The following is an 11,104-nucleotide window of genomic DNA, read 5'->3' as shown; positions in this document are numbered from 1 at the left end:
TTGTCCCTCGGCACTCAGCAGGTTGATGCTAACCTTAATACATAAGACACTGGACATAAAATTATGTAAAACAATAAAACGAAAGGAAAACACAACTTACACACAATTATTAAAAGGGTGAAGCTCAGAGGAGTCTTAAAAGTTGCCATAATAAAGAGGATTGACCAATATATGCCCAAACTTATTATTTTATGCATGACTGGTGCCAAAAGCGATATTGCACATATCAAACATGATGAAGAGTCAAAACATCAAAAAGATGTCTGCTAAAAAGCGCCTAATTTTCCCCAAATTACTGATGTTATTAATTATTTTAGACTGAAAAATGAAGTGCTGAAAGAACCCCCTTTTTTTCTTTCATCATTATTAATGAAAAAGGACGAAGTCAAATCAGACCTGAAGCTGTAAAAAGAAGAAAGTTGCAGCTCTGACACGGTCAGCTGCTCAGGAGTTTCCAGTTTGCTTTGACAGATGAGAGGTTTCAGGATGCAGACACCCGCACGATCACTTCTGAGAGGCTTTGGTGAAAATGGGAAAAACTGTGGCCCCTTTCAAAAGCGTTTAACCCTTTTCATAAAACTCAATAAGGCATGGATTCCTGAATGGATGCCATTTACGTCAGAGGATGCTTTGAACCTGAGAGGCACCCTTAGTTCAGTTAAAACATGGAAGGACGCTCGGAGTTTGACCTATGGAGGTGGTTGAATTTGTGACACAGTTTATTTAATTCTTCTTCTGCTATACGTCATATTACCAGATTTTTATATAAGAAATTAATGAGATCTAAATATTATCATGCAAGCAATCAAACCTGTCTCACAAATGAACATTTCTGAAAGCAGCTACATTTGCAGGTTTTCATTCTCCTGTGGCGTTTTTATGTTTCTTTGCCTGCGTTTGTATTGGGCCTCTGTTACCGTCAGGTCCCTGCATAGAAACCAGTGAAACCACTTCCCTTCAGAAGTCACCCAATTAGTAAATGCTGGCCATATGTGTGCAATTAAATCTTGTATCAGCTCAGCTGTTCTGCGAGGTTCAGCAGGAGAGCCACACTTATGAGAATCTGTCTAAGATTTGAAAATGTATCTAAAAAAAAACTCTTAATGTGGAAAGTTGGAGACATGAGATGAGGCAGCAAAAAGTGGATATACAAGTTATTGACTCTGAATAGAAATGCAAACCTCACTTGACATAATAAAAATGTATCTTTTTATTTGAAGATAAATTCTTGATTAATGTGTATAATTGTTTTTCCCCACTTTACAAGCATTTTTTCATTTATGTTTGTCAATCTAAAGAGCTACATATGGTTGAATTACGATGATAAATGTGGTAAATAGTACTTTTTCAAGGTTATATACTTGCACTAATTAAATATTACCGAATTGTTTAGAGCACAGTGGTCAAACTCAAGGCATGAGGGCCTAATGTGGCCCTCCATAGCTTTTTATAGGACCCTCAAAAGAGAGCTGTGTGCTTAAATATTACTTTATCTATCAAATCAAATCAAATCAAATCAAGACATGTGTTTTGTTGTTGACTTACCATTCAGAAACCACTTGCTGCATTCTTCTTGGCTGTGCAGAAGGCTCCACTAATGCTTGTCAAAGATATACAGCTGTATAACTGTGCAACTGCTTGCAGTGTGAATAAAGTGTAAATGTTGAGTTGGGCGTGGCCAGCAGAGACAAGAGGCAATAAAACATCTCTTTCTGAAAGGAGCAGAACTGAAATCTCATTTCCTAAGATTGATTTTTCACAAAAAATGTGATGAAAACCTTTAAACCATAGGCCTATTCTAACCCGTCCAAGGATGCATAATAGGATAACAGTTTATTAATGGGTTTTATCAGTACATTCTGGCACAATCGCCCTTTGAGGACATTGATGATCTGGATTAGACCCAAAATGAAAATGAGTTTGACTGGTCTAGAGGAACTGTAATTCATTGGAGGCTGGAAAATGTGAGTAACTCTCCAACTTCTTCACATCCAGGAAGGAGATCCTGCAGGAATACTTTGACATCTCCACCCTCCTCCAGCAGGAAGTGGTGAAGGTCCACAGGGAGATGTCATCCGCCCTCATCGCCATCGATCCGCACAGAGAGTACGAGAGCTTCACCCAGCAGAACCGGTACGAAGAAGCAAAACTTTTGCAGAGTAAAGGTCACGGTGCTCTGATGGAGATGCAGCTGTTGAGTCCGTGTTTCTGATCTCAGGTCCGTCGGGGAGATCCCTGTTTGTGTAGACTTTGACTGCAGCCTCCTGGAGGACACGGAGCAGCTGAAGCCCAAAGAGATCGAGCTGAATGACCTCACCTTGGAGACGATCCAGCACAAGTGAGAACAACGAGATAGCAAAGGCCCAGTTTCCTCTGTTAATATCTCAATGACTTCCTCTTCTTCTTTTCTGTCTGTATTTCCTTTAAACTCTCCCTATACTTCCCCTCTTTCCTCATGGTGCTTCTGCTCTTAGGCTGACTGCGATCGAAGAGGAGTTGCTGGCCCTGGCTCGGTCTCTGGGCTCTCAGCAGACGTCTGTGGAGCAGCTGGAGCTGGAGCTGGAGAACGAGGTGGACGGAAACAAAAAAGGCCAGAGGTGAAGAGAGAGTAGGGTTGCTGCGTTCACACAATGGAGGAAACGATCTTTGGGAGCTCTGGTGGCAAATTGCTGAAATTTTGCTCCCGCTTTGCCTCTGTGTGCAGTCCTGAGTGACTGCTAATAGCCTGCCTGGTCTCAAGAGGCTGCAAGCACCTTATTAATAATAATAAGGCAGTAATATGCAAGGAGTTATGAATCCCGGTCCCCTCGTTTTTCTTGGTTGACAAGCCTGTCCAGAGGTGTCACAGGTTTGATCCAGTTATTAATTAGCTCCTGAAGGACAAAAGGAACCAGAGTGTTTATCTGCAAAACCCTGACAATCATTACAGAAAGCCGGGAAGCACATATGGTGTTTTTGAGGTGTTTTTTAGGTAAGTGGAGGTCGCGCTGCCCTCTGGTGACACTTTCACAGAAACATTTTGTAAACCAGCAGGAAAAGCTGTTTCAAGCTGACCTGCTGTGACCTTTTCGGGGCTGTCAGGCTTAATGTTCCCCTTCTTCAGACTCCACAGTAATTCAGTTCAGCTCGTTTCTCTTGAAACAATTCACAAACAATGTCACCTCAAGACTGGGAAATACAGTTCAGGGAAGAGCTGGTTTTACAGATGCTTCTCTGTTTTCAGCACATGGCAAATAATTTACTAGCAGCTGAAGTGAAGTAACATGCATGCATGCTGGTGGTTGTGTGTATTTGGATGATCATCAGTCAGAAAGAGGAAGAGCAGAATGTCAACCATTAAGTTCCTGCGGCTCATGAAAAGGGCATACCTACATTATTCATATCTGAAACCTAAAATCTTATCTGATCTGCTCTCTGCACTTCTGCTAACCCTTTTCAGAAAGTTTCCTCTCTGGTGGTCTGTCGATTTTCATCCTCTCTGGATGTTAGCTTGGAGATTAAAGCATTCCTAATTTTAAATTTACATTCTCCATCCACATTTGTCCTGATTCTTGTCTGTTAGAAACCAACGGAAAACAGCCATATCCATCTTAAAAAGAGACCCATTATGTCAGAATGAGCTGTTTTATGACCTCTTGTCTCTTTAAATCCCAATAAGCCTCTGCTGACCCCAACTCAGCATTTACACTCATGTGAAAACGGTTGCAAACAGATGCGTAATTATACAACCACAAATGTTTGAAAAGCAGAAGTGGGGCCTCCTGTACAACCAACAATAATGTAGCAAGTGATTTCTGTGTGGTAAGCCAACAAGAAAACATTTGTCGCATCCAGCAGCCATTGTACAGCCCATAGAGTGGTAAAACCAGCTGACCAAACGTCCTGTGGTTTTGCTGGGGTTGGTAGGTGATGGGGCTGGATTCAGCGGGGGTTGCTAGGTAACAGTGATTGTGATTTAACAATCTGGAGGTTTTTGAAAGAGCTAATTTTCCAGATACCATAAAACCAGGAAATGGCTTTGTGTTTTTAAGTGCTTGGTTTGTTTTTAGAAGCATTTGAGACCCAAACAGGAAGTATTAAAAATGTACAAAATGTAAATTCTGCATAATAGGTCCTATTTAAAGCACACCAATGGAAGCCTTTAACTAAGGTTGAGCCACAAGCTGATCAGGAAGTAGGCAGATGTATTTTTGAAATGACATGTCTGTAGGCCCATGATTATCACAAAAAACAAGAAGAAATCTCTGGCTAAACTGTTAACCGGTAGCTTTGCAGCGCCGCTCACCACACAGACCAACACAAACCACTTCACTGCAGCTGCTGAAATCAGATAAACAGTTGCGAAAATAATCATTCTTGCATCAGCATCCCTAGGACGGATGCAGATAGAAGACATTTCAAGTTGAGCTGTCGGCCAACAATAAAAATAAATAAATACATAAAGTGCTTAATTTTGTTTTTTAGTCAAATTAAATTATAGATTTTTCTAAAATGTTCGATCTGAAGTTGTTCTGCTCAACCTATTTTCCCAAATTTTCATGTCAAATTGAGAAATTTCATTAAAATCCAGAAACTTGTTTTCCGGAAGCCCCTCAAGAACTTCACACACAAACAACCTCAGCAATCAAAAGCAACACCTACGTGCAACTCAGGATGTTTTTGTGGCCTGAAACTTGTGGCTGTTGTGCATGTTTCTAATTAGTTTCATGGACCATCACAGCTGACTGAGGTGCAGGTAGAAAACTTCAGGATGCATGCACTAAATAATAATAATAAAAAAGTAATTTTATTTATGTTTTCTCTCCTCAGGGTTTATCAGTTCAGCAAGAGACATGCAATGGAGGAGTGCAGACAGCAGGTTGCTCTGTCTCAGGGTATAAAAGCGAAACTGGAGGTTCAGAGACTTCTTCTAAAGGAGAAACTGGACCAGCTGGGCTTCAGAGAACCTCCACAGGCCCTCAGGCTGGACATGGACTCTGTTTCGCTTTTATCCAGCACAAGCAATGTATGTTCCCCCTGCTGCAGACCTTTTCTGGTTTCCCTTTTCCTCAGTTGTTGTCAGTTCTTTGAAGCAGGCAGAAACGAGCGTCTTGTGTAACACCTCACTGAAAGTGACTGGGTGGGGAAGAACTACCGACATTTGGTTTTAAAATGAGCGAGTCTTGATGTGGCACAGAGAAAGTTTCAAATCAAGTTGAAGCTGTAAGTTTTGTATAAATAATTAAATAAAAAACTAACATGGAATAGAAATGAGGACCACTACAAAACCAGAGTCTGAAAGTTTTAGAAATAAAATTTCAGGAAAAAATTCAAAACAAAAACAAATTGTAACCTTTGCTGGGAGGCAGATATGCTGGATGTTTTCACCTCTTTCCATTTCTATATAGATTTACCAGGTTACAGATCCCAAACATCAGTCTAGTTAAAGTAAACCTTAAGCTATTTTCCTTTGACTATGTCTTGAATTCACATAGTTCTGTTATTTTTTTTTTTAAAGTTGCATAACTTGTCAATGTTGGTGGTCGGACAACACAGAAATATTTGTCTCCACTGTTGCAAATGAGAGAAATCTTTGTAATTTTTTTTTTATATTTTCAAATTTTACTTAGAGTACATTAAAGTTTGGACATTGTTCAAACTTTAGTGCTTGCAGCATAACGGAACAAAATATGTTTTGAAATGGTTACTCATTCGGTTACATTATGAGACAAACTGAAAGCAACATGAGACATAGATAACAATTAAAGCAAATGTTTTCTTTTGATTATGTTTGTTGCATAAAAATGTTTTCCTTTCCATTTTAAAGTTTACATTTATATTGACCACGATGTTTTGCTCTGTTATTTTTAGGACAATGTTCAAACTTCGGGTAAAATCCTCGTGGACGGGATCATAAACAACCTGAGCAACCTGTTTAGACACAAATCTGAGGTAGGATGGCATTAATATTTCATTAAGCTGCTTATGCAGCGAACAATATCTTTGTTGGTGTGGACAAATATTTCCCCAAGGAAATTAAAATTATTCTCATTCCAATTCAGATCAGTCTAACAAGCCGAGTGTTTATGAAGTAAGGAACAAAACTTTCCTTACTTCTGAAAGGCAATAAAAATGACCACATTTTGGTAACATCTTACAAATAAGGGTCAGATAAACAATCTTTATTGCACAGAAACTAATCAGGAATTATGAACTGATCATTGGCTTATGATGATCTCATTAAATTAAAAAGACCAATATCAGTCAGTAACTGATTAAGAGATGAGCCAGGGATAAATGTGAGACTAATTACTTATTAATGTTTTATTGATTATGAGCTCCTGCTGAAGTTTTCCTTATTTACAGAAATATGATCAGTAGTTTGTGATTAGGGTAAACTACCTGACCAAACTGTTTGTCATCTAAATAATATATTCTGAGAAGTTCATTTATTTACTAGGTTATTTATTAGATAATGTGTCAGAACATTAATATGTTCATTCAAAGAAAAATGAGCTCAATGGCGACTACAGCAACAAAAACTACAGCAAATAAACCACAATGCCCAGCTGAAAACATGAATGAGAAATTTAGGTCATAAAGTTTGCAGCTCACCTGTTAGGTTAGAACTGATTGATTGCATAGGAATTCAGGAAGTGTGACATTAACTTTTTGGTCTCATCTGCAGGAAATGATGGTTTTAGTAAATTTTAAATGAATCATAATTGTAGGTTTTTTACACAAGATGGTAGAAACATGCAAAGAGTAAAATAAAGCTTAAAAAATAATGGTTGGATTTTTTATGATTAAAAGCCAAGTATCCTATATTATTATTATTATTATTATTATTATTATTATTATTATTATTATTATTATTATTATTATTATTATTATTATTACTATTATTATTATTATTGTTTCTCGTTAATGTGGAGCTGATTACTCTTTAACCTCATAGTCCTGGTTACAGCTTTATATATCTATATTATGAGTGAAGGACATTTATTTGTTCCTGCTGAAGGTAATGTCCCTTCCTTTCTGGTCCTGCCTGAGTCCAGGTTGACTGCAGGGTCTGTTTTTGACTCCCCAAACCTCGCAGTGCAACAAACAATAAATCACTCTTCAGACGCCGTGTCAGGGTTTCGGAGGACATCCTGTGGGTTTAACGTGCTCTGACGCCACGCTGCACGGACATTTTAAGGTCAACTGCTTTCAAAGTTCTGCTCGACCCAAATTCAGCTCTACCTCACAATCAGCAAGTTTACGTTTAAAATGCTGAGAAACACACCGACGGGGCGGAGAGTTCAAATGGGGGAAATGCTGTGATATTTAAAATGCTTCACCTGAAGTATAAAATGTAATTTCTGAGTGAGCCGCTCCTTCTTCTCTATTTCACATCACTCTGGAGCCCGACAGGCATGCACGGAGGGTGGAGTGCTCAGACTTTTAAGTTTTATAGAGTCTCGACTGAAGTGTCTTCAAATAATCTCTCCCAGATCTCTGCACATCCTCTGTCACTTTTTATTTCCCTAAGACTCCTGCCAGCACCAGTAAAGATCCCATCTCCCTGTCCTCCTCCTCCTCTTCCTCCTCCTGCTTCCAGGTTCACCAAGTGCAGGAAGTGGACCGGCCTCTGTCTCAGCAGGACTGGTACCACGGAGCCATTCCCCGGCTGGAGGTGCAGCAGCTGCTCCAGAACGACGGAGACTTTCTGGTGAGGAAGAGTCAGGAAAAGCAGGTGTACGTCATCTCTGTGCAGTGGGAAGGATCGTGCAAGCACTTCCTCATTCAGTACACGGATGTAAGTAAACCTTTCTAAGACTGCAGCTCACATTTCACTTTCTTGCATCACTCCATCCTCAATTAATATTGCATTCTATTTTTTTTTTTTAAGAATACAGATTTTTATATCTTCAAAGGTCTTGGAAAAGATGTTGTTTTTTCATTTTTTAATGTAAATAAAAACTATGCAAGCATTTTAGCAACTATGTAGTTCTCCCCAGGTTGGGTATTTATCCTGCTAATTCAACAGCAACTGGATGCAAGAACACATCAGTTCAGCTAACATAACAATCAAAAACAGCGTTTTCATAGAGTGTTTCTCTTTATGTCAGTAAGGTTCCTTCTGAACTTGTTTCCGTGTGTGTCAGTAGAATTTGTACCGTCTGGATGGAGAAGGTTTCCACAGCATCCCGAAGCTTATCAATCACCTGCAGACGTCTCGTATACCCGTCACCAAAAAGTCAGAGGCCATCCTGAAGAAACCAATACTGAAAGTAAAACCATGACTTTTACTTTATGAAAGTTATGAAAACCAAAGATTTCATAACTTTGCTTATGTACTACACTTTATGCTCATAATTATCACCTGATGTTATCTATGTGGTTTGGTTTGTGGCGATCTGCTCTGGTTATCTGTCCTAGCTGCAATATGAACTATGTTGCGTTCTCATCGCTCAAGCTTCAGAGCATTGTTACTTCAATTAAATCGAAGAATCCAGTAGTTTTATTATCCAAGGGCAAAATATGTTCAGACTGTTTTTGGCAGATGATAAGAAATCTGTCTATCCAAGATTAGGTTTGCAGGTTTTCATATTTCCATTTGGATATGTATGCTTCTGAAAACAGCCCAAGTGCTTAAAAAACACCCAGCTGACTTTTTGGGCAATATGTTTATGTTTTTTGGTGTCTTTAAAACGAGCCGTGTCAAAAACCTCCCAAAGTGGCAGCCGCTCCACCGTTACCTAGCAACCCAAGTGGAGCTCCAGCAAATTTGGTCAGCTGGCTTTACAATTGCAACTGCATAATTGTTGGTTGTGTAGGAGGCTCTACTTCTGCTTTTTAAAGATGTACCTTTGTATAATTCATTTATTTGCAGAAAATGTTAATATGTGAGTGTAAACGTTGAGTTAGGGGGCGTGGCCAGCAGCAGCTTATTTGGATTTAAAGTGACAGGAGGGCCTAAAACAGCTCATTCTGAAAGAGCTGAAAATAGGCAGAACTGAGCAGAATGAAATGTCATTATCTAAGAATGATTTTGTGCAAAAGACCTATCCTAACCTGTTCAAGGAAGCATAGTAGGTCACCTTTAAGGTCCAAAGCTTGACATATAAAAATCTTAACTGCCTCTTCTATTAAATTTCTTCCCAAATAATCACCGTTCCGCTTTGTAACCTGCTGCTGTCACAGAGTAACGCAGCCTCTCCTTTGGTTTCCAACCCCTGCAGGATAAATGGGTGCTGGAACATGATGACATTGTCTTGGGCCCCCTCATTGGAAAGGTGAGTACGTCTCACATCTACTGGCAGAAACACTGAAGTGATGTGAGAGAAAGCTTTACTTCAACACTGTTTTCAAAGTGAAAAGTGATGGAAAAAAAAAATAACCTACATTCTCAAGTTTAGCTGTGACACAGCTTCACCTCTGTGGTTTTCCTCTTTAGTTTTCATCTTAATGGTGCCTGTTTTGGTGTTTCTGTTGCTTCAGCTCAGATTTCCGAGCTTTCTGTCTCTAGAAAGTTATTTTTAATTTCAGCGTCACTTGGGAGTTAATTTCTGCACAGCAGGAAGACTATTGATGTTAACTGCTTTTGCTTAAATTTAAACTGCTTCGGGGGGAAACACCACAGCGGTCCCACTTCATTATGTTTGCTGGCTACAGGTCAGCAACACTGCTGGGTATAAAATGTACAACACAGAAAGGCTGGAGAAAAGTTAACTCATCTGTGAAACACTAAACCTTCAAGCTGTTTTGTAATCTAAAAGTAAAAATTTCATTGCACTGTTTGTGTTAGATAGAAAATATTGATGGATGTATTGATGTAAGGCAAAACCAGTGGGGGGTTGTAAGGAGGGATATTAAAAACTGATTTTAACCGCGAGTATGGAGAGTAAAACATGAAAATCTCTGCAGCAGGTCAAGAACACTTACTGCATCTGCAGTTGCAAGCCCAATTTAAATCCTCATGAAGGGGGAAAAAGTAATTTAAGATCCTTAAACGACACAACCTTTCTTTGGTTTCATTTAATTTGCTGTTAAGTTTTAGATTCCTTTGGGAAATCATGGCTGCTGCATCCTCAGGGCTGGAGAGACAAAGGAAGAGCTTATGACATGGACATGGATAGAAATCAGTGCAGGATATCGTGTTAGGATCTGAAATATTAATACCGTATTACATTAATATAGTTGAAGTCATGGGAAAAAACCCCCAACAAGATCAGATTTAGTCAAAATAGCTTGAATTAGTCATTTAAGTCTCTTTTTTTTTCTGGATATTGCTTCATATTGCTGAAGTTCTCAGCCGTTTATATGTGCAAAGCTCACTGAAGGTCTCACCACATATCAGTCTCATTTAGATCTGGTCTGGGTTGCAGAGCGCTCATGTTCTGTGAGAAGAAAATTTGTGTTGTGTTTGCTTTTTGCAAAAGATGCTGCAGTGCATTAGGACCAAATATTTCTACGTTAGTCTAATCTTTTCTAATTGCATTTTTCCGGAAGCCTTGGGATTCATGCGACTTTGCAACATGCTGTCGGTTTCTTCTGGCAGCCCTTTCATTTCAAACAATCCAAACTTGTTCAGACTTTTTCTGAATTACCTCATGTTTAAGATAGTTTTAATTTTTAAAATAGGATCCTGTAAAAGGCCTTTAGAGTCTGAGATGCAACTTTTGGATTTTAATGCCGTCATTAGACAAAATTAAGATCAATTTTCCTTTTAAAGCAACAGAATTTAGTCTCATTAAATCACCAAAAATAAAGTGCTGTTATTAGAAGAGGTGATGCAACACATGTCTTGCTGAGATCTACATCAACACTAGGTTTGATTTTTTTATTCCACACAACTTCCCACCTTTTGTAATGACTTCATACATGGCATTAAAGATTAGAAACTTTTAGCTCTTTCAGTATTAAGGCTGAACTCACCAAGAAGAGGTTGGAGTCCTTGTGAAACGGCGTTTTGATTAAAGTCCGAAAAACCTAGAGGCTGGAGTCCTTGTCAAATGGTGTTTTTGACTAAATTTCCAGAGGGTTAGAGTCCCAGTTAATGACGTTTAACTGAAGTCCTAAAAGGGGCGCGGGTTTCAATGTTTTTATCCTTTTTTTTAAATCTCTTTCACATGTGGCC

General features: G+C 39.0%; 1 protein-coding gene across 2 annotated transcripts; it reads left to right on the top strand.

Annotated features, from left to right (window-relative positions):
• Nucleotides 1–1,521: 1,521 nt before the first annotated feature.
• LOC106943056 (tyrosine-protein kinase Fes/Fps-like) lies at nt 1,522–11,037 on the top strand. 2 transcript variants are annotated; one of them, XM_015026400.1, is made up of 8 exons: nt 1,522–2,133; nt 2,219–2,338; nt 2,475–2,597; nt 4,810–5,005; nt 5,851–5,931; nt 7,583–7,780; nt 8,133–8,255; nt 9,207–11,037. In XM_015026400.1, exons 1-8 carry the CDS (start codon nt 2,069–2,071, stop codon nt 9,294–9,296), a joined length of 996 nt encoding a protein of 331 aa, XP_014881886.1. In that variant the 5' UTR covers nt 1,522–2,068; the 3' UTR covers nt 9,297–11,037. The 2 variants fall into 2 exon arrangements, with proteins under 2 accessions (XP_014881886.1, XP_014881888.1); XM_015026402.1 differs by lacking the exon at nt 9,207–11,037 and having other exon boundaries at nt 8,130–8,219.
• The last annotated feature ends 67 nt before the right edge of the window (nt 11,038–11,104 follow it).

Source organism: Poecilia latipinna, unplaced genomic scaffold, assembly GCF_001443285.1.
Source record: "Poecilia latipinna isolate Pla-1442-1.1 unplaced genomic scaffold, P_latipinna-1.0 Scaffold4832, whole genome shotgun sequence".
In the NCBI taxonomy this organism is placed as follows: Eukaryota; Metazoa; Chordata; class Actinopteri; order Cyprinodontiformes; family Poeciliidae; genus Poecilia; species Poecilia latipinna.
Note: the sequence above shows the minus strand (reverse complement) of the source record. Positions and strands in the feature narration are given on the sequence as shown.

Bases quoted from the DNA above. Each gene is read 5' to 3' on its own strand.
- LOC106943056 (XM_015026400.1), top strand. From the start codon at position 2,069: ATGTCATCCGCCCTCATCGCCATCGATCCGCACAGAGAGTACGAGAGC. The intron at 2,598-4,809 runs GTGAAGAGAGAG...TTCTCTCCTCAG, and splicing joins GGAAACAAAAAAGGCCAGAG to GGTTTATCAGTTCAGCAAGA. The intron at 7,781-8,132 runs GTAAGTAAACCT...GTGTGTCAGTAG, and splicing joins TCCTCATTCAGTACACGGAT to AATTTGTACCGTCTGGATGG.